Consider the following 22,861-nt stretch of genomic DNA (forward strand, 5'->3'; position numbering starts at 1 on the left):
AGTGTGACAATGGGAGCCATTTTCAGAGATTTGCCCACCGTAGGCAGTGATGGGACACCCACCAGCGAGGGTTTTGTGGGGTCTCTGCCAGATCTGGGCTTCACGCTGTCTGTCCTCTCCATGGGGCCGAGGGGTGCAGGTGTGATGGAAGGTGCACCTTCTGCTCTTCCTGCTGCTGCATCTCTGCTGGCTGGAGCTGCCCCCCGCCCAGGGCCTCCTGGGCTAGCATGGCCTCCAGAGGCAACGTGGCCCCCCACTCCCCACTTCCCTGCCTCAGTGTCAAAGCCAGAGGTCTTTCCTGTACCAGGACCAACTTCCCATCTGAGGGCTGTGCCAGGCTCAGTGCAGCAGGCACCTTGCGCCTGTTGGCTGCCCACTCCACCTCTATCTGGAGTCTTCAGATGCCCCTGTCATACATAATCTGGAAGGTTTGGGTCTCTTACCTGTCTGATTCATGGGGGCTTCAGGACACAGACAAGACTCTGTTCAATTCTGAGCTCCAGGCACAGACTGGCTGCCCAGGGGGAATGGGTGAGGAAACAATGGAGCCCCTCCCAAGTGACCCCCCCACTCCGTGCTTCTTCCAGGGCTCCACCATCCCTATCAACCATGCCAGACCGAACCGCAACCTGACCTTGACCAGGAAGGAGCCTATCGGGTGAGTCATAGCACAGGGCGAACGTTCGCCACACAATGGGTGCTTTTCAATGTGGTTTGTTCTGTGGGCGCTCATCCCCTTTCTACATATCTATCCAATGTCTTATCTGTTCACCAATTACTACATGCCAGACAGTTCAGGTGCTGGAGATACAGCAATGATCAGAACTGATGAGAATGCCTATCCTCAGGGGACTACATTCTAGCAAGTAAAACAGCTTTTGCTTCCAAAGTACCTGCTCTGTGCCAGGCACTGTTTTAATGACTTTACAAGTATGATTTTACTTAATCCCCTCAATAACCCTGCAGGAGTCAGGCTCGTAGAGGGTGCACCTGAAAATTTTTATCTGAAAAGAGTATAATGATGAATGTGTGCATAAAAACAGAACTACACAGCACCAAGGAACAGGAAAAAAATAATAAATAGGCAAAGGATAGGAACCAGTGCTCAACAGGAGAAAGACAAGTGTCCACTCCACACAGAACAGACTAGGGATTGGGGAAATGATTTACACCCAGCAGTGAGGGGCCTCACCTCACCATCAGATGGCCTGATGGCCTAGGGAGAGAGGAGCCCCCTCACACTGCCTGGGGGCGGTGGAGGGGGTCCCCCCTTGTGAGAGGCAGCTTGGCAGTGATTGTTCAGTCCCCAAATGCACCCCTGCCACAAGGCACAGCTATGGTGGCTCACTGACACAGGTGTACCAGGAGACCAGCCCGAGGGTGCTCACAGCAGCTGTGCTGGGGCCCCGGTGCTAGAACCCAGCACAGCCCCTGCTGCGCTCATGCAGCATCCTTACCAGGGCATGGAGTGCAGCTATGCGAAGGCGTGGGGCAGAGCTAGGGGGACCCCAGGGAACAGCTCCAAGAGAAACTTGCATGAGGAGAGCACACTGAGGAATGTCCTCTAAAATCATCTAAAATGGGTCAGAGGCCCAGTGTGGTCAGCACCCAGCAGGCATTCCCACCTGCTCTGTGCCCCTTACAGTGTGGGGACACCGTGACCCACCAGCAGGGACCTCACATCCCCATGGATGGTGGTCAGAGGCACTCCGTTTCCTGGAGAACGCAGGAGTGTTTCAGAAGGAGAATGGGTTCCAGTGTCATTTGGATCAACAGAAATGAGCACGGATGAATGAACACAACAGGTCCTGAAGGACCGTCCTGCTGGTAAAGGAGGCTCCTGTCGGGAGAGTGGGCTGTGGACACAGTAAACCCTCTCCTGTAGGCCACAGAGAGGGGCAAGGCTGGGGAGAGATGTCACGGACTCTAGGACAGCGGTGCCCACCCAGCCTTTCCCCCAGAGGACACGAGATGGAAGGAATGCTCCAAGATAGCCCCCCAAAACAAAGAACTACCCAGCCAAGGCGTCAGAGTGTGAAGCGAGAGTCCTGCAGGGCTGGAGTGCTGGGAGCCCCTTCCTCTGGCTCAGGCTATGAGAGGGGCTGGGCAAGGGGACCAGGGCCCAGATGAACACTGGCTGCCAGTCACATGAGTCTGTAAGATCACTGATCATCCAGACGCCTCTCGGGAAGTCTGTCCTGTCAGACTGAGGAGGACCCTGGTGCTGAGCCTCCCATTGAGTTGGAGGAACGGGGAGGTTTTCCCTATATCGGCAGGTGTATGAGTCTGCTAGGGCCGTCGTAACAAAGTACTGAAACCAGGAGGCTCAAACAGCACACATTTACTGTCTCGGCATTCTGGGGCTGGAAGTTCCAGATTCAGGTGTCAGAAGGTTGGCTTCTTCTGAGGGTGTGAGGGAGAATCTGCTCCAGGCCTCTCCCCTAGCTTCTGGGGGTTTACCGGCAATCATTGGTGTTTCTCAATCTCTGCCCTCATGTTCACATGGTGTCCTCCTTCTGTATGTCTATCTCTTCACATGGCCCTGTTTTTATAAAGGCATCAGTCATTTTGGGTTAGGCACCCACCCTATTCCAGTAAGGCCTCATCTTAACTAATTATATCTGGAATGACCCTAATTCCAAATAAGGATGTTCTGGAGTTAGGATTTCAACATGTGAATTTTGGGGAGTACAGATCAGCCATGACAGTGGGACTTCCCTGATGTCTGTTTTTTCTTGGAGCCCTTACAACCCTGATGACCTCATCCCCTTCCCTGGAAACACTCGCTGTGCTCCCTCAGCCATCTCACCCTGCTGGGTGTACTGGGAGTGGGAGCGGCTTTCCTAACCCCTCAGTTCACCCCATTGCTCCCAGAACGATGTGCCAGCCACCCCCAGTTTGTCCTGCCCTCAGCCTTTGTCCACACTCTTCCCCCTGCCTGGGTTTAGCTAAGAAGTCATCTTTTTCAGAAACGTTCCCATGGTGATGATGATCATGAAAATGATAATGATGAAGAAAACAAGTCACGTAGCCCGTGCGGAGTTCTTGTGTGGATGGGCTCATTAATTGTCTGACACTGACGAAGATAGTGCCCTGCATTTTACAGGAGTCAGGGGAAAGCAGGGTCACATGCCTACTAGGACCACATGTGTCATCATTAGGCCCCTCAGGACTGTGGGGGGGGGTCTCCCCTTGAGGGAGACACTGCTCAGCACAGGCTTTCTCTGGGGCCGAGGGGCACACTGACACTGGGTACCATCTCTTAATGCAAAGGAAGCAAGCCTATCGGGCCTCCCAGGCTGACTGTTTCCTTCTCTCCATGGGACTGACCCCTGGCCTCATGCCTAGGAAGACCCTCACCTGCTTCCTCCTGGCCCACCGTGTGATCCCAACCCTCTCCCATACATTCTCAGACTGCCCGTGTGATCCTTGGCCTTCTCCCAAGCCCTGCCTGCTGTCACCTCCCCCACTGCCTGGTGTCATGCCCTACTCAACTGTCCCTAGGCATGTCTCACAGCTCCCATCAGAAACTTCCCGGCCATCATGCCCTGCTGGGAAGAGGGGCTACTGCCAGATTGAACATACTGCCCCATCAGGGACTTTTGGAAAGGCAGGCATGAGGTATCTCTCAGGGGACCTTTGGCTCCATATCAGGAAGCCCGGAGTGGAGTGGGGTGGAGTGGAGTAGAGTAAACAGAGTGGAACAGAGTGGAGTGTTGTGGTGTGGAGTGGGGTGGAGCGGAGTGGAGTGGAGTGAGCAGAGTGGAATAGAGTGGAGTGTTGTGGAGTGGAGAGGAGTGGAGTGGAGTGGGGTGGAGTGGAGTGGAGTAAGCAGAATGGAACAGAGTGAAGTGTTGTGGAGTGGAGTGGGGTGGAGTGGAGTGAGCAGAGTAGAACAGAGTAGAGTGCTGTGGAGTGGAGTGGAGTGGAACCGGAGTGGGTGTCAGGTTTGGGAACGAGGACACCGTTGCCAGGTGCACTCTGGCCCCGAGGCTGTTTGGAGAGACGGAGTCCCCTTTATTTTGTATGGCAGGGTCTGTGGCATTGTCATCCCTTGGAACTACCCCTTGATGATGCTCTCCTGGAAGACGGCTGCCTGCCTGGCTGCTGGGAACACAGTGGTGATCAAGCCTGCCCAGGTGGGTGTGGGTGTGTTCCGGGCAGGGCCTGTGAGCTGTAGAAGGTATCAGTAAGCACCCTATAAAGGAGACAGGTGGCCCGTTGGCCCCTTTACCCACCCAGGACTGGTTTCTCCTCAAGGAGGAGGGGTACTGCTGATGAGGGCTGGCCTTCTGTGGGCCCTGTTCACAATGGTAGGGGTGGCATGCAGCAGGGGGGTCTGTTCTTTCAGCAGTAGGGTGGCTGAGTCACGTTAGCTGACCTTGTACTTGCAGCTGCTTGGTGAGCAGTCAGAGATTTCTCCACAGATGCCAGCACTCTGGGCTTGGGGGAGCAGAAACCCTGTTTGGTAACCCTTGTCCAGGCCTCATGCTCTGAGACTGAAACCCAGTCCCTCATAGAGAAGCTACAGAGGTAGGATGTCAGGGTCACTCAGACAGGCTGGAGGGGCCTGAGCAGGGTCCCCCGGGGATGAGGACAGCCCCTGCATGAGCCTCAGCTTCTTGCTCTGTATAGTGGCAGTAGCAGCCCCTCCCCTGCCTGCCCCCAGGGGTGTTAGGAACTGAAGGCAAGATATTCCATCACTTGGCTCTGGACAGTGTGCCCAGGAGGTCTCTTGCTCCCCTGGCCACTTTGGGGCAATTTGGCTCCCAAAGTATTAAAATATAAAAACCAACCACAACAATAGTTGACATTTACAGTATTCATCCTGAGTCAGGCACTCCTAAAGCATTTTAATACATAACAAATTACACCAAAAATTTGCATATATTTGCTTATTGAGCATCTCAACAACCCTCAGATGACCCATAACCTCCCCCGTTAGCATGGGGGTGCTGCACACAGATCCAGGCGATTGTCTCTGGAGAGCACCTGACAGGCCTGTACCCTCCCAGGGCCAGCACCCCACAGATGTGGCAGCTCTGAGGCCTGGTGGTGGGTGGGGCACAATCCAACCTTTACAAGGAAAATTACCTGGGCCTGAAGAGGAATGGCTGCTGGCAGGTCAAGGGGAGAGGAACGGCCTCCAGCAGTGAGGCGGTAACCAGATCTTGCACAGACCACTGCGTGGCACGAGGGGCTTCCAGGCAGTCCTGGGACTCACACTCCCTGAGTGAAGGAGGTATGAACATTCAGGAAGGGGCCAGGCCTGGCCACATGGCAGGAGCCTGCCAGGAGAAGGCACTAGAAGGTACATGAGGTAGCAGGCCTTCCTCCCAGCTTTCCACTGGAGCTGTGGGGGAAGCTGGCTGGGTTGGCAATACCCGCTATGATGGGGCTTCCTCTGGAGGGGCTTCCTGCCATGACTTCCTCCCTGCTTGCTACCTAGGCTGCTGGGAGAGGAGGAAGAACCCCACTTCCCAATCCCTCCTGACCCAGTCTTCTTTCCTGCCTCCTCAGGTGACCCCACTCACAGCCTTGAAGTTTGCAGAGTTGACCTTGAAGGCTGGCATTCCCAAGGGTGTGGTCAATATCCTCCCGGGATCTGGTAAGGGATGGGGACATGGGCATCTGGGGGCGCCAGGGCTCCAGGCAGCTGGAGATGCACTTGGTCAGAACAGGGCTTGCTACATGATATACTCTAGTGGGACAGAGCAACTGGGGACAGAGTGATCCAGTGGGGGTGGCCAGCCTGGTAGAGAGATGGGAGAGACATACACCTGGAAGTGTTCTTGCTTTCAGATGCTTCCCCAAATGTTTTCCATTTTTTTGTATGTAGATATGTGCTCTGGAATAAATTACATAACTTGGGAATTATCTGTCCTTGGAAGTTGGAGATTTATCTAGGCTTAGAGCATCTGGGGAGGTATTACATGATTGCTTTTTTCGTTTCTTCTGTGGTTAGTAGTCTAGTTTATTGGAAAAGTTGTCTCTTCTTGCACACATTTAAAATATATTGACATAGAGTTGTATTAATAATTTCTTATAAGTAATTCTTTTTTGATTCTCCCTTTGATTGTTAGAATATCCCCCTTATACTTTTCACTTTCTCTTTCTCTTTTTAAATTGATCAAATTTGTGAGAAGTGCTTGTTTGTCCCCATACTCCCCTCAAAAACAGAAACAAAAACAGCTCTTAAATTTCTTTACCCATTCCATTGTTATTCTGGTTTTTTTCTCTGCTTTCATCACTATTTCCTTCTGTGCTCTCCTGTATGGTTTGGTTTTTGTTTTTTTTTTTTTTTTTTTGTAACTTTGAGAGTTGAAAGTTTAATTCATTTATTTTTGTTTTTTTGTCATTTAAATAAGGAAAGCATTCAAAGAGAGCTTTGGTGACACCTCATACCTTTTGATTGACATTTTCATTATTATAAATGCCCCTTTTTATTTTTCATAATAGTTTTTGTCTTATAGTCTTCTTCATCTGATATTACCATAGATTTCATGTGGTCTTTGTTTGCATGATATACATTTTTTCATCCTTTTACTCACAACCTACTTATATCTGATGTCTCCTTGGACGGCAGGTACTTGGATCTTGTTTTGATCCAATGTGACAGTCTCTGCCTTTCTGACTGGATTGTTTAATCCATTCACATTTACTGTTATTATTGATAGAGTTGGATTTATGTCTGCAATTTTACTTTTTGCTTTCTGTGTCTCCTGTCTTTTGTTTCTATTTCTCTTTTATGGTTTTCTTTACATTGAGTGAATATTTTCTAGTGTAACATTTTAAATCTTTTAATGATTTTTTTCTCTATATAGTTTTTAGTTATTTTCCCAGTGGTTACTCTAGGATTTACCATATGCTTCTTAACTCATCAGAAAATACTTCACATTTATGCTAACTTAATTCCAGTGAAATATACAAATGCTGTTCCTACCTGGCTCTGTTATCCCTACTCCCTTTCACATATTTATCACATATTTCTGTGTACTCTTCACTATGTTACAAACCCAATAGTACATTGCTATAACTTTATATAATTTTATGTCTGTGGAAGATGTTAAAAAGAAAGGAGATCAAATATGTAATTACAGAGTTTGCTATACTAACCTTATTTACATTTCTGGTTCTCTTCATTTGTTTCTGTTGTTGAATTACTGTTATCAGTTTCTTACTCAATTTCCTTCCTACCTCCTTTCTGCTATTATTTTTTTTTAATTTTTTTATTGTTATGTTAATCACCATATATTACATCATTAGTTTTTGATGCAGTGTTCCATGATTCATTGTTTGTTCATAACACCCAGTGCTCCATGCAGAACGTGCCCTCCTCAATACCCATCACCAGGCTAACCCATCCCCCTATCCCCCTCCCCTCTAGAACCCTCAGTTTGTTTTTCAGAGTCCATCATCTCTCATGGTTCGTCTCCCCCTCTGATATACAGTCTTGCACAATTCACAGCGCTCACCGTAGCACATACCCTCCCCAATGTCTATCACCCAACCACCCCATCCCTCCCACCCCCAACCATTCCAGTAACACTCAGTTTGTTTCCTGAGATTAAGAATTCCTCATATCAGTGAGGTCATGTGATCCATGTCTTTCTCTGATTGACTTATTTCACTCAGCATAACACCCTCCAGTTCCATCCACGTCGTTGCAAATGGCAAGATCTCATTCCTTTTGATGGCTGCATAATATTCCATTGTGTATCTATACGACCTCTTCTTTATCCATTCATCTGTCGATGGGCATCTTGGCTCTTTCCACAGTTTGGCTATGGTGGACATTGCTGCTATAAACATTGGGGTACACGTACCCCTTTAGGTCCCTACATTTGTATCTTTGTGGTAAATACCCAGTAGTGCAATTGCTGGATCGAACGGTAGCTCTAATTTCAACTGTTTGAGGAACCTCCATACTGTTTTCCAGAGTGGTTGCACCAGCTTGCATTCCCACCAACAGTGTAGGAGGGTTCCCCTTTCTCCACATCCCCGCCAACATCTGTCGTTCCCTGACTTGTTAATTTTAGCCATTCTGCCGGGTGTGAGGTGGTATCTCATTGAGGTTTTGATTTGGATTTCCCTGATGCCGAGCGATGTTGAGCACTTTTTCATGTGCCTGTTGGCCATTTGGATGTCTTCTTTGGAAAAATGTCTGTTCATGTCTTCTGCCCATTTCTTGATTGGATTATTTGTCCTTTGGGTGTTGAGTTTGATAAGTTCTTTATAGATTTTGGATACTAGCCCTTTATCTGATATGTCATTTGCAAATATTTTCTCCCATTCTGTCAGTTGTCTTTTGGTTTTGTGGGCTGTTTCTTTTGCTGTGCAAAAGCTTTTTATCTTGATGAAATCCCAATAGTTCATTTTTGCCCTGGCTTCCCGTGCCTTTGGCGATGTTTCTAGGAAGAAGTTGCTGCGGCTAAGGTCGAAAAGGTTGCTACCTGTGTTCTCCTTTAGGATTTGGATGGACTCCTGTCTCACGTTTAGGTCTTTCAACCATTTGGAGTCGATCTTTGTGTGTGGTGTAAGGAAATGGTCCAGTTTCATTCTTCTGCATGTGGCTGTCCAATTTTCCCAACACCATTTGTTGAAGAGACTGTCTTTTTGCCATTGGACATTCTTTCCTGCTTTGTCAAAAATAAGTTGACCATAGAGTTGAGGGTCCATTTCTGGGCTCTCGATTCTGTTCCATTGATCTATGTGTCTGTTTTTGTGCCAGTACCGTACTGTCTTGATGATGACAGCTTTGTAATAGAGCTGGAAGTCCGGAATTGTGATGCCGCCAGCTTTGCTTTTCTTTTTCAGTATTCCTCTGGCTATTCGGGGTCTCTTCTGGTTCCATACAAATTTTAGGATTATTTGTTCCATTTCTTTGAAAAAAGTGGATGGTATTTTGATGGGGATTGCATTGAATGTGTAGATTGCTCTAGGTAGCATTGACATCTTCACAATGTTGATTCTCCCAATCCATGAGCATGGAACGTTTTTCCATTTCTTTGTGTCTTCTTCAATTTCTTTCATGAGTATTTTATAGTTTTCTGAGTACAGATCCTTTGCCTCTTTGGTTAGATTTATTCCTAGGTGTCTAATGGTTTTGGGTGCAATTGTAAATGGGATCGACTCCTTGATTTGTCTCTCTTCTGTCTTGTTGTTGGTGTATAGGAATGCCACTGATTTCTGTGCATTGATTTTATATCCTGCTACTTGACTGAATTCCTGTATGAGTTCTAGCAGTTTTGGGGTGGAGACTTTTGGGTTTTCCACATACAGTATCATATCATCTGCAAAGAGTGAGAGTTTGACTTCCTCTTTGCCGATTTGGATGCCTTTGATTTCTTTTTGTTGTCTGATTGCTGTGGCTAGGACTTCTAATACTATGTTGAATAGCAGTGGTGAGAGTGGACATCCCTGCCGCGTTCCTGACCTTAGGGGAAAAGCTCTCAGCCTTTCCCCATTGAGAATGATATTCGCTGTAGGTTTTTCATAGATGGCTTTGACGATATTGAGGTATGTACCCTCTATCCCTATACTCTGAAGAGTTTTGATCAAGAAAGGATGTTGTACTTTGTCAAATGCTTTTTCTGCATCTATTGAGAGGATCATATGATTCTTGTTCTTTCTTTTGTTAATGTATTGTATCACGTTGATTGATTTGCGGATGTTGAACCAGCCTTGCAGCCCAGGAATAAATCCCACTTGGTCCTGGTGAATAATCCTTTTAATGTACTGCTGGATCCTATTGGCTAGTATTTTGGTGAGAATTTCTGCATCCATGTTCATCAAGGATATTGGTCTGTAATTCTCTTTTTTGATGGGGTCTTTGTCTGGTTTGGGGATCAAGGTAATGCTGGCCTCATAAAATGAGTTTGGAAGTTTCCCTTCCATTTCTATTTTTTGGAACAGTTTCAGGAGAATAGGTATTAATTCTTCTTTAAAGGTTTGGTAGAATTCCCCTGGGAAGCCATCTGGCCCTGGGCTTTTGTTTCTTGGGAGATTTTTGATGACTGCTTCAATTTCCTTAGTGGTTATAGGTCTGTTCAGGTTTTCTATTTCTTCGTGGTTCAATTTTGGTAGTTGATACATCTCTAGGAATGCACCCATTTCTTCCAGGTTATCTAATTTGCTGGCATAGAGTTGCTCATAATATGTTCTTCTAATTGTTTGTATTTCTTTGGTGTTGGTTGTGATCTCTCCTCTTTCATTCATGATTTTGTTGATTTGGGTCATTTCTCTTTTCTTTTTGATCAGTCTGGCCAGGGGTTTATCAATCTTGTTAATTCTTTCAAAGAACCAGCTCCTAGTTTCGTTGATCTGTTCTACTGTTCTTTTGGTTTCTAGTTCATTGATTTCTGCTCTGATCTTTATGATTTCTCTTCTCCTGCTGGGTTTAGGCTTTATTTGCTGTTCTTTCTCCAGCTCCTTTAGGTGTAGGGTTAGGTTGTGTATTTGAGACCTTTCTTGTTTCTTGAGAAAGGCTTGTATTGCTATATACTTTCCTCTCAGGACTGCCTTTGCTGTATCCCAAAGATTTTGAACAGTTGTGTTTTCATTTTCATTGGTTTCCATGAATTTTTTTAATTCTTCTTTAATTTCTTGGTTGACCCATTCATTCTTTAGTAGGATGCTCTTTAGCCTCCATGTATTTGAGTTCTTTCCAACTTTCCTCTTGTGGTTGAGTTCTAGTTTCAAAGCATTGTGGTCTGAAAATATGCAGGGAATGATCCCAATCTTTTGGTACCGATTGAGACCTGATTTGTGACCTAGTATGTGATCAATTCTGGAGAATGTTCCATGGGCACTAGAGAAGAATGTGTATTCCGTTGCTTTGGGATGGAATGTTCTGAATATGTCTGTGAAGTCCATTTGGTCCAGTGTGTCATTTAAAGTCTTTATTTCCTTGTTGATCTTTTGCTTAGATGATCTGTCCATTTCGGTCAGGGGGGTGTTAAAGTCCCCCACTATTATTGTATTGTTGTCAATGTGTTTCTTTGCTTTTGTTATTAATTGCCTTATATAATTGGCTGCTCCCATGTTCGGGGCATAGATATTTACAATTGTTAGATCTTCTTGTTGGATAGACCCTTTCAGTAGGATATAGTGTCCTTCCTCATCTCTTATTACAGTCTTTGTTTTAAAATCTAGTTTGTCTGATATAAGGATTGCCACCCCAGCTTTCTTTTGGTGTCCATTAGCATGGTAAATGGTTTTCCACCCCCTCACTTTCAATCTGGGGGTGTCTTTGGGTCTAAAATGAGTCTCTTGCAGACAGCATATTGATGGGTCTTGTTTTTTAATCCAATCTGATAGCCTGTGTCTTTTGATTGGGGCATTTAGCCCATTTACATTCAGGGTAACTATGAAAGGTATGAATTTAGTGCCATTGTATTACCTTAAGGTGACTGCTCACTGTCTGTTGTCTGTGTTCGTTTCTGCTCTTTGCTGCTTTTAGGTTCTCTCTTTGCTTAGAGGACCCCTCTCAATATTTCTTGGAGGGCTGGTTTCGTGTTTGCAAATTCCGTTAGTTTTTGTTTGTTCTGGAAGCTTTTTATCGCTCCTTCTATTTTCAATGATAGCCTAGCTGGATATAGTATTCTTGGCTGCATATTTTTCTCGTTTAGTGCTCTGAAGATATCTTGCCAGTCCTTTCTGGCCTGCCAGGTCTCTGTGGATAGGTCTGTTGCCAATCTAATGTTTCTACCATTGTAGGTTACATATCTCTTCTCCCGAGCTGCTTTCAGGATTTTCTCTTTGTCTCTGAGACTCGTAAGTTTTACTATTAGATGTCGGGGTGTTGACCTATTATTATTGATTTTGAGAGGGGTTCTCTGTGCCTCCTGGATTTTAATGCGTTTCCTTCCTCACATTAGGGAAGTTCTCTGCTATAATTTGCTCCAATATACCTTCTGCCCCTCTCTCTCTCTCTTCTTCTTCTGGGATCCTAATTATTCTAATATTGTTTCGTCTTATCGTATCACTTATCTCTCGAATTCTGCCCTCGTGATCCTGTAGTTGTTTCTCTCTCTTTTTCTCAGCCTCTTTATTTTCCATCATTTGGTCTTCTATATCGCTGATTCTCTCTTCTGCCTCATTAATCCTAGCATTTAGTGCCCCCATTTTTGATTGCACCTCATCAATAGCCTTTTTGATTTCGATTTGGTTAGATTTTAGTTCTTTTATTTCTCCAGAAAGGGTTTCTCTAATAACTTCCACGCTTTTTTCAAGCCCAGCTAGTATCTTTAAAGTCATGATTCTGAACTCTAGGTCCGACATCGTACTAATGTCCGTATTGAGTAAGTCCCTGGCTGACGGTACTACCTCTTGTTCTTTTTGCTGAGGTGATTTCTTTCGTCTTGTCATTTTGTCCAGAGGAGAATAGATGAATGAGAGAACAAAATGCTAACAGGTTTACAATGTCCCCAGCAAATATACTGTATACAAATCAGAAAAGACCTGAAACCAGGGTAAAAGAAAGGGAAAGAAAGAAAAAAGAAAGAGGAAAAAAAAAAAAGAAAAAAAAAGATAAAAACAAAAACAAAACAATACAAAAAAGGCAGAATATGATCAAATATGATCAGGCTAGTGCATAGATCAGTGCCACACACTAGATTTGGGGCGTATTTTGGTCTGTTAGAAAAAAGTGCCTCCTAAAATTTTAAAGGAAGCAAGACATATATGTACAAAATAAGGGTTGATACAATGAAGGGATGGAAGATGACTGTAAAGATGAAAATTATAAAAGATTTTATAAAAGGACTTGGTAAGATAAATTGTTTGAAAAAAGAAAGAAGATTTAAGAAAAAAAAAAGGAAAAAGGAGAGAATGTGATCAGGCAGGAGACTAGAACAAAGCCATACACTAGTGATTTAGGGTATCTTTTGATCTGTTAGAAGAAACTCAAAATTTTAAAGAGAGAACAACTTATATATATATATATGCCAAAAATAAGGGTAACTACTATGAAGGGATAAAATATGACTCTAAAAATGAAAAATAAAAAATGTTTTTTTGTTTTTTTTTCAAAAAGGGATTGATAAGATGTTGGTTGAAAAAGGGAAAAAGAAAAATAAAAAAAAAACAGTCAACAAAAATTAACTTTGATGAAATAATGAATCATGGTAAAAAAAAGAAAAAGCCATGAATCTATGTGCAGTATTCCCCTAGCGCTGGAGTTCTCCCCTTCTCCTTGATCGATCAACTTGGTCTTGGCTTGCTGGCTGTTTGTGCTGATCTTCTGGGGGAGGCCTGTTGCTGTGGTTTCCAAATGTCTTTGCAGGAGGCGGAATTGCCCCGCCCTTGTCGGTCCGGGCTAAGGAAGCTGCTCTGGTTTGCTCTCAGGAGCTTTTGTTCCCTGCAAGCTCTCGGTACAGCCTTGGAGGACCAGGGCAGAAATGGTGGCCTCCCAATCTCCACCCGGAGGAGCTGAGAACTCGGGGCCCCGCTCCTCAGTGTGCCCCCAGAGAAAAGCAGTCACTCCCTTGTCCCCGGTCTCCGGCCGCACTCCGTGCTCACCCGGCCTGTGATCGAGCGTTGCTATCTCTGGCACCCGACCCCGCGCGGAGTCTTCAAACCCAGCAGATCCCTGCAGTGCGCTCCCGCACCGCTCCTCCCCGGTAAGGAAAGGGAGTCTCCCCGGATCTGCCGCTTGTTGGGTCCCTGCTGGGGGAGCCGTGCCCCGACTGGGCCGCGGATCACAGTTTATGGCAACCCCGAGCTGAGAGCCCGCGACTCTGCTCTGTCTCTGCAGCCGGCTTCCCCACTCCGATACCCGGGAGCTCTGCCGCACTCAGGCACCCCCGGTCTTTCTGTGACCCCGAGGGTCCTGAGACCACACTGTCCCGGGAGGATTCCACCCCCCTCTTAGCCACTGCAGCGACGTCCCTCCGCCAAGCCAACTTCTAAAAGGTCCGCTTTTGTGCTGGGCGGCTCTATCACTTGCCAGAAGCGGCCGACGGAGGCCCCTCCCCCGCCGTCTATCCTCCCGAATATCGCCTCGGATTCACTTCTCCGCACGCCCTACCTTCCAGTAAGTGGTTGCTTCTCTGTTCAGAGAGTTTGTTGCTACTCTCCTCTTCGATCTCCTGTTGAGTTCATAGGTGTTCAGAATGGTTTGATCCCTATTCAGCTGAATCCCTGAGACCAGACGAAATCTAGGTCTCCTACTCCTCTGCCATCTTGCTCCGCCCCTCCTTTCTGCTATTATTGTCAAATATATTTCATTTGTATTTGTTATAAATCCAACAATACAGTTATATACATATTATTTTATATAATTGCTTTTTAAATCAGTTAAGAAAGGAAAGGAAATATTCATTTAAGCTTTCTTTTGTAATTATATAATTACCTTTACTGGTGCTCTCTGGTGGATTCAAATTATTGCCTATGTCATTTGCTTTCAGCTTGAAGAACTTCCTTCAGTATATTTCTCTTAAGGTGGGTCTGCTAGCAACAAATTATCTAAGTTTTTGTTTATCTGGAAATGTTTTTATTTTTTGAAAGATAACTTTGCTGAATATAAGATTCTTGGTTGACAGTTTTGTTCTTTCAGCATTTCAAATGTATTATCTCACTCCCTTCTGCCTCTATTGTTCCTGAGAGGTCAACTATTAATCTTATTGGGGTCCCTTTATATACAATGAGTCATTTTTCTCTTACTGCTCCCAAAATTTTCTTTTGTATTTGTTTTTCACCATTTTTACTAAGATGCCTTTGGGAGTGGATCTCCTTATGGTTATTTTACATGGAATTTATTGAATTTCATGGATTTTTAGACTAATGTTTTTCATCAAATTTGGGAAGTTTTCAGCCATTATTTACTCTAACATTTTTCTCTGCTCCTTTCTTTTTCTCCTCTCCTTCTGGTACTCCCATTACACATATGTTAGTATGTTTAATGGTAACCTACTCTCCTCTGAGGCCCTTTTCATTGAATTTTTTTCTCTATCTGTTTTTTAGATTGCATAATCTCTAACTATCCTCAAGTTCATGGATTCTTTCTTCTGCCAGTTCAAACCTACTCTTGAGCCACTCTACTGAATTTCTTATTTCAGTTACTGTACTTTTTAGTTCCAGAATTCCTACCTGTTTTTTTTTTAATTTATTGCTTATTGTCTACTTGATGAGACATTGCCATCATAGCTTCCTTTATGCATGGTTTCCTTTAGTTCGTTGAACATATTCATAATGGCTGCTTAGAAGTCTTTGTTAAGTATAACATCTGGACCCTCTCAGCTTATATTGCCTGATTCTTTTTTTTTTTTCTTGTGATGGGTTACACTTTTCTATTTCTTTGCATGCATCATAGCTTTCTTTGTTAAAAGTTAGATAAGTTAGGTAATATATTGTACCAACTCTGGATACTGATCTTCATCTTCCCTTTCCAAGCTTGTTTTCATTATTTGCTTGTTTCTGTCTTTATTGACTTGGCTAGGCTATAAGTGAAGTCTGTTTTCCCTGTGGTGTATAGCCAGTGATGTCACTTCTCAGGGAGCACAGCCTTGAGCACAAGATGACAGCAGTTTTAGTGGGGCTCTCTTTGACTCTCCTTTTCCCTGGTTTCCCTGTTAAGCTCTCTGCCTCCTTTGGTATCACACTCAACAGTTCAGTTCCACTAACTACAGTCTGCTTGCTCTATTGTTTTCAACAATGCCCTGGGTCATAAATTGCTCTACAATCTGATCCAATTAAATTTGGGCCCCTTTGCAGGGGTAATTTTTGAGGACATCCTTTGAGGTTTGTTCTTACCCAGAGAGCTCTTCCCTGGTTCTCTCTGGTAAACTAACTGACCTGCAGTTTACCTCATTGCTGTCATAGAGCTGTCAGCCTTCCCTTAATTGCTCACCCCCAAAATCTCCATCATTTTTCAGAATGCCCTTAGAATTGAACTTTCCCACAGTTTCAAATAAAGTCAGTATCTCTGTTCTTATAGAAAGCTTCTCCCCCTGCCCAAAATCACAGAACCACTGCATCAGGTGTTGGGCCCTGTGAGGAAGCTGGGGCTAGGCGGATGAGGTCCCAGTAGTCTCAACCTGCCACACCCAGGTTAGAGCCTTCACTTTCTGAATGGGGACTGGGTGGAAGCCATACTCACCAGGAATTTAGCCTCTAAAACTCAGAGTTGGAGGAGATGAAAAAGATATCATATCCCTGGACTGGGAGCTTGAGGAGAGGAACAATACCTTCCTGACCACCCCCACCTGGGGTGGAGTTTCCATTAATTGGTGGGAGAAGGAAGATGTGGAGGGAGAGAATTGTTCATGGCTCAAGTACCACAGACTCTCATTGTTCTGCCTGAGAGTTACTAGATTTACTTGAATAAATGTTTCTTCGCTTGCTATATGGAAATTTAGGGAAATTTCCATAGACTTTAAATGTTTTCTTTTAATGATTTTCACCAGTTATACTTATTTCCCTAGGAATTGTCAACAAGACTCCTCATGTTAGCCTTCAGAAGTGACTCCAACCTCATACTTTTTGAGTTTATTGTGTTCATATTTTTATTATTCTTTTTTTTAAGCTGACATTTTTATTTTATTTTTAATTTTTTTATTAAGTTCAGTGATTCATTAGTTGCATAACACCCAGTGCTCATCACATCACATGCCCTCCTTAATACCCATCACCAGGCTAACCCATCCCCCTACCCTCCTCCCCTCTAGAACCCTCAGTTTGTTTCCCAGAGTCCAGAGTCTCTCATGGTTCGTCTCCCTCTCTGATTTCTTCCCATTCAGTTTTCCTCCCTCCCCCTATGGTCCTCCATGCTATTCCTTATGTTCCACATATGAGTTTTCACCATATGATAATTGTCTTTCTCTGCTTAACTTCTGTCACTTAGCATAATCCCCTCCAGTTCCAACCATGTCAATGCAAATGGTGGGTATTCATCCTTTCTGATGGCTGAGTAATATTCCATTGTATATATGAGCCACATTTTCTTTATCCATTCATCTGTTGAAGGACATCTTGGCTCTTTCCACAGGTTGGCTTTTGGGACATTGCTGCTGTGAACATTGTGGTACATATGCCCCTTCTTTTCACTACTTCTGTATCTTTGGGGTAAAAACCCAGTAGTGCAATTGCTGGGTCATAGGGTACCTCTAATTTTAATGTCTTGAGGAACCTCCATACTGTTTTCCAGAGTGGCCGTACCAGCTTGCATTCCCACCAACAGTGTAAGAGGATTCCCCTTTCTCCACATCCTCATCAACATTTGTTGTTTCCTGCCTTCTTAATTTTAGCCATTCTAACTGGTGTAAGGTGGTATCTCATTGTGGTTTTGATTTGTATTTCCCTGATGGCTAGTGATGTTGAACATTTTTCATGTGTCTGTTAGCCATTGTATGTCTTCTTTGGAGAAGTGTCTGTCTGTTCATGTCTTCTGCCCATTTCCTGACTGGATTGTTTGTGTTCTGCCTTTTCATTTCCAGAGCCACTTTCAGAGAGGGATGTCCCTCCCTAGAGCAGATTTCTAAGGGTTCCAATTTTGTGCTCCGGTGTTATATCACTTTCCAGGTGCCAGCTTATGGAGGCTCCCTCCCCCTTCTGTTTATCTCCCTATATCTCCCCACAGATTCATGACTCTGCACGTCTTACCTTGCAAAAAGCAGTGCTTTTCTGCTTGTAGAGATCCAGATATATATTCTTACATCTCAGACTGCTTTCATGGGGGTTCAGAATGGTTTGGTAGATATCCAGCTAAATTCAGGGGACTGGTTGAAACAGGGTCCCCTACTCCTCTACTCCTCTATTTTTATTACTCTTAAATAACATGCAACTGTAGTTTTGATATCTTCTCTGACCCAGCAAGTAAGAAGACTAAAAAACTCACCAAGTTTTTTTCTAAAATTCTGTTCTTCTATTTCTAGTTTTATTATGTCATGATTAGAGAATATGGCCTGTGTATTTGTTTGCTAGAGCTGCCATAATAAAGTACCACAAACTAGATAGCAAATAAAGTCACATTCTGAGGTACTAGGGGTTAGGATATCAACACATGAATGGGGGGAAGACACAATTTAACCCATAATAGCTTGTAAACATTCTTCTTTCTAAAATGGAGAACTTCCTGGGGCACCTAGGTGGCTCAGTCGTTAAGCATCTACCTTCGGCTCAGGTCATGATCCCGGGTTTCTGGGATTGAGCCCCGCATCAGGCTCCCTGCTCTGTGGGAAGCCTGCTTCTCCCTCTTCCACTCCACCTGCTTGTGTTCCCTCTCTTACTGAGTCTCTCTGTAAAATAAATAAAATCTTTAAAAGAAAGAAATAAATAAAAATAAAATGGAGAACTTCTGGAGCGCCTGGCCAGGTCAGTCAGTGGAGCATGCAACCCTTGATCTCAGGATTGTGAGTTCTAGCCCCACATTGGGTGTAGAGAGTACTTAAAAACAAAATCTTTAAAATGGAGAGTTTCTTTTTAATTTGATATGTGATACCTTCTTATAAATATTATTATTATTAAATACACTTTATTTTTCAGACCAGTTTAAGGTTCACAGAAAAATTGAGTGGAAAGTGTAGAGAATTCCCATATACTTTATATCCCCATATACTCATACCTCCTTCATTATCAACATCCTATGCCAGAGTGGTAGGTTTGTCACAATTGACAAACTTACACTGACACATCAGTATCACTCAAAGTCCATGATTTTCATTAGGATTCACTCTTGATGTTGTACATTCTATGACTAATGTATAATGACATGCCTCCACCAATGTGGTATCATATAGAATAGTGTCACTGCCCTAAAACTTCCCTGTGCTCCACCCACTCATCCCTCCCTCCCTCCAGTCCCTGGCAGCCACCAATCTTTTATTGTCTCCATAGTTTTGCCTTTTCCAGAATGTCATATAGTTGGGCTCATACAGTATATAGTCTTTTCAGATTGGCTTCTTTCACTTAGTAATAGGCATTTAAATTTCTTCCACATCTTTTCATGGCTTGATAGCTCATTTCTTTTTAATGCTGAATAATACTCCATTGTCTGGATGTACCACAGGTTACTTATCTGTTCACATAGTGAAGGACATCTCAGTTGCTTCCATGTTTTGGCAGCTATGAATAAAGCTGCTAATAACATCTATGTGCAGTGTTTTATGTAGACAATTTTCAACTCATTTGGTAAATACCAAGGAGTGTGATGGTTGGATCTTACAGTAAGGTTGTGTTTGCTTTTGTAAGAAATGGCCAAACTGTCTTCCAAAGCAGTTGTACCATTTTGCATTCCCACCAACCATGAACGAGAATTCCTGTTGCTCCATATCCTCTCTAGCATTTGATGTTGTCAGCATTTTGGACTTTGGCCATTTTAATAAGTGTGTTGTGGTTGTTTTAATTTGCAATCTCTAATGATATATGTTGAGCATCTTTACATATATTCATTTGCCATCCGTATATCTTCTTTGATGAAGTGTGTGTACAGATATTTTGCCCATTTTTTAATTGGGTTGTTTATTTTCTTATTGTTGAGTTCTTTGTATATTTTGGATAATAATCCTTTATCAGATATATCTTTTGCAAATATTTCTTTCCCAAACAGTTATTTTCTTTTTAACAAGAATGGTGGAATGGAATTAGTATCAAAATCACTTACAGAGCTGTGGCATCTGGGTGGCTCAGTCGGTTGAGTGTCTGACTCTTGGTTTCGGCTCAGGTCATGATCTCATGTGTTGTGGGTTGGAGCCCTGTGTCAGGTTCTGCACTCAGTGGGGAGTCTGCTTGAAGATTCTCTCCCTCTGCCCCTTCTCACACTCACACTTTCTCTCTCTCTCTCTCTCTAAAATGAATAAGTAAATCTTTTAAAAATCACTTATAGAGCTTTAACTATATTTAGAGCTTTAACAATATATAGAACTTTAACTATATATAGAGGATGCAAGTATCCCACTCCAAACCTACTACACCAGAATCTTCACAGGTGCACCTGGGCACATGCAGTTTTATGAGCTCGGAGGCAGGGGAGCAGTGGAAATGGAGGGACTGGGTGGGTGGAGGAGCCCAAGACTGGGCAATTGACAAGGCGGGGAAGGGAAGTGTCAGGACTGACTCCCAGGTTCTTGGCTTCAACAACTGGTTGCAAGGAGAGGTTGTTTACTGAAATGGAGAACCTGGAAGAGAAGCACATCAGGGGAAAGATTAAGAGCTTGGTTTCAAATATGTTGAATTTGAGAGGCTGTTAGACATCCAAGTGGAGATGCCGAACAGAGGAATCACAAATGGATCCAGATCCCAGACGGATCTAGAGGATGATGTGTCTGGAGATGGCATTTGAAGAGGTGTGCCAGGGTGAGATCAGCTGAGGAGAAAGTGTATGTTGAAGAAAGGAGAAGATAGCCTCATTTTAACTTAATCACCTCTTTAAAGACCCTGTCTTCAAATACAGTCAGATCTGAGGTACTGAGGGTTAGGACTTCAACATAATGAATTTTAAGGGGACACAATTCTACCTGTGGCAGGCAATGAAGCCCAGGAAGCCCTGGGCACTGAGGGCACTAAGCACTTGGGGTGCACAGTCCAGAGCTCTGGCCTCAAGATGGACGTGTGGGGGGGGTGGAGCTTGTATCTCCCCTTCAGCACCTGGCAGCCTCCCTGACCCCCTTGCCCACTCTTACCTACAGGCTCTCTAGTTGGCCAGAGACTCTCAGACCATCCCGATGTGCGGAAAATAGGGTTCACAGGTTCCACAGAGGTGGGAAAACACATCATGAAGAGGTAGGTGGTTGAGGCTACCTCTGGTCACAGTGTTGGGTTGTGGACAGTGCTGTGTGTGAGGTTGATGCAGATTCTGACTCTGTGTCTGGGTTTCTGACAAGCCCTTGGTGGGGCTGGTGCAGCTGCTCTGCGGAGCATACTCAGACCGGGGGCTGCTGAAGACAATGTGATTTGGGGCCATGAGCACAAGTGGGACAGAGCTGCTCTGAATTGAGATGTGCTTCAAGTGTAAAAGGTCCACCGGATTTTGAAAACTTAGTACACAAAGTGGCTTGTTAATAACTTCTTATATTGGGGCGCTGGGTGGCTCAGTCATTGAGCGTCTGCCTTCGGCTCAGGTCATGATCCCAGGGTTCTGGGATCGAGCCCCACATTGGGCTCCCTGCTCTGCGGGAAGCCTGCTTCTCCCTCTCCCACTCCCCCTGCTTGTGTTCCCTCTGCCTCTGTCACTGTGTCACTCTGTCATATAAATAAATAAAATCTTAAAAAAAATGTTGATTGCAAGTTGAAATAATATTTTTTTATTAATTGGGTTAAATAAAATATATTAGAATTAATTTCACTGGTTTCTTTTTAGTTTTCTCTTAAAACTAAAAGAAATTTTATTTAGTTTTTTAGTGGCTGCTAAAGAATTGCCATTACATATGTGGCTGGTATTTGAGGCATTTGTTCTAGTCTATTGGACAGCCCTGTTCTAGAACATCCTCTCATCTCTTATTCCTTGGACTTGCCTCAAGCAGCTGGGGTTGTGTTTCTGGCTCTGTCACTAATTCATGATATGACTGGGGCCAAGCCTGACCCTTCCAGGCCTCAGTTTCCCCAAAGGTAGTTTGCATGCTCCGTGGTGCTGGTCTATGTAGCTGATGAGCTTGGAGAGGGCTGGACCACAGCACAGTACCTTGTAGCCCTGGCTTCCCCAAGACAACCATGGGATGCCTGAGCCCCACCCCACTGAAGCTGGATTCTGGAGGTGGGTTTCAGGCATCTATAGTTGAGTGAAAAGTACAAATAGAGAGGAGCTGGGGCTTCTGTTGGGCATATTAACACCTTTCTCTGAGGTCATGTGACCACCCTCATCTGTCTCTGTTGTAAAACTCAGGCATGAGAACTCCCGGGGCAGTCCAGCTATGATATGACAATGCCATGGGGAGAAAGGTTTCTCTTGTTTTAAAACATCTCATTGTAGACCCCAATGCAGAGCAGTGTTTTTTCTCCCTGGGACTCTTCTGCAGCCTCTGACCCTGCTCTCCATGGGCCCCTCTGTGCACCACAAGATGGATTCTCACCCCTTGGCCCCACGACCCCTCTGTGAGCTGGGGTGCAGTCTGGACCCTGCCCCCTTACTTGAGTGGCACCCTGCTTGATCTCAGCAGCTTTACATGAGATCCTCTTCTGGGTCAGGAGCTACAGCCAATGTGGCTCGGGGAGCGTGTCTTTAGGATCAGTAGAGGCTGATGTCACAGCCTGTGAGCAGGCCAGGTGGAGCTGTTCTGATGCATTTTGAATGTAGGAGAATAAGCCTCAGCACTGAAGAGAGGGAGGCTGGTGGTGGTGCAGGACTGACGGACAGAGGGAGTTGGAAGGGTGGCTGCAAGTAGTCACAGCCACTTATTTACCTGTCCTTATTCAAAAGCTAGCTAGTCTCTCCTGTGCTGGATAGGCGAGAGTCATATGTGAGCACATGTGTGTTAAGGCCAGAGGGAGGGCTCAGTAAATATCAGCTCTGAGGAGTCCAGGGCAGGAGGACTTGGGTAGGCATCCTGTGGCTCTGGGACTGCCATCTTCTGGGGGCTTTCCAAAACCCCTGTGGCTTGTGCCTGAGATGGAAGCCCTCTTCCTGGGTCAGTCCTGAGTGAGGAGACCCTCCACTCGCCCCCTGTGCGATGCCTGTGTTTCACTGACCCAGTTCTTTAGTGTCCCTTGAGAGGACAGTATCAGTAAGCCCACTTTGTGCCCACCGATGCAGCGTGCACAGGATCCCCAGCTTCTCTCTGCACCTGTCACTAAAAATCTGAGGTGCCAGAGTCCCTGTGGCAATGCAGCTGCCCCAACTGGAGAATGGTTCTGTGTTTGGTTTATTCATTGGATATTTACCAAACACAGCTGCATGACCAGACAAATGCCTGCCTGCCCCACTGGGGCT

At 44.8% G+C, this 22,861-nt stretch overlaps 1 protein-coding gene across 2 annotated transcripts in view; it reads left to right on the forward strand.

The window, feature by feature from the left end:
* The window catches only part of ALDH1L1 (aldehyde dehydrogenase 1 family member L1), a 121,792-nt gene that overhangs the window by 87,849 nt on the left and 11,082 nt on the right, over positions 1–22,861 (forward strand). For both annotated transcript variants that reach the window (XM_027585876.1, XM_027585877.1), the window contains 4 exons: positions 588–658; positions 4,034–4,139; positions 5,521–5,608; positions 20,625–20,718. In XM_027585876.1, the coding sequence (XP_027441677.1) occupies positions 588–658; positions 4,034–4,139; positions 5,521–5,608; positions 20,625–20,718 (359 nt within the window). The remainder of the gene's footprint in view (positions 1–587; positions 659–4,033; positions 4,140–5,520; positions 5,609–20,624; positions 20,719–22,861) is intronic.

The sequence above is a fragment of the Zalophus californianus genome, chromosome 1, assembly GCF_009762305.2.
Source record: "Zalophus californianus isolate mZalCal1 chromosome 1, mZalCal1.pri.v2, whole genome shotgun sequence".
In the NCBI taxonomy this organism is placed as follows: Eukaryota; Metazoa; Chordata; class Mammalia; order Carnivora; family Otariidae; genus Zalophus; species Zalophus californianus.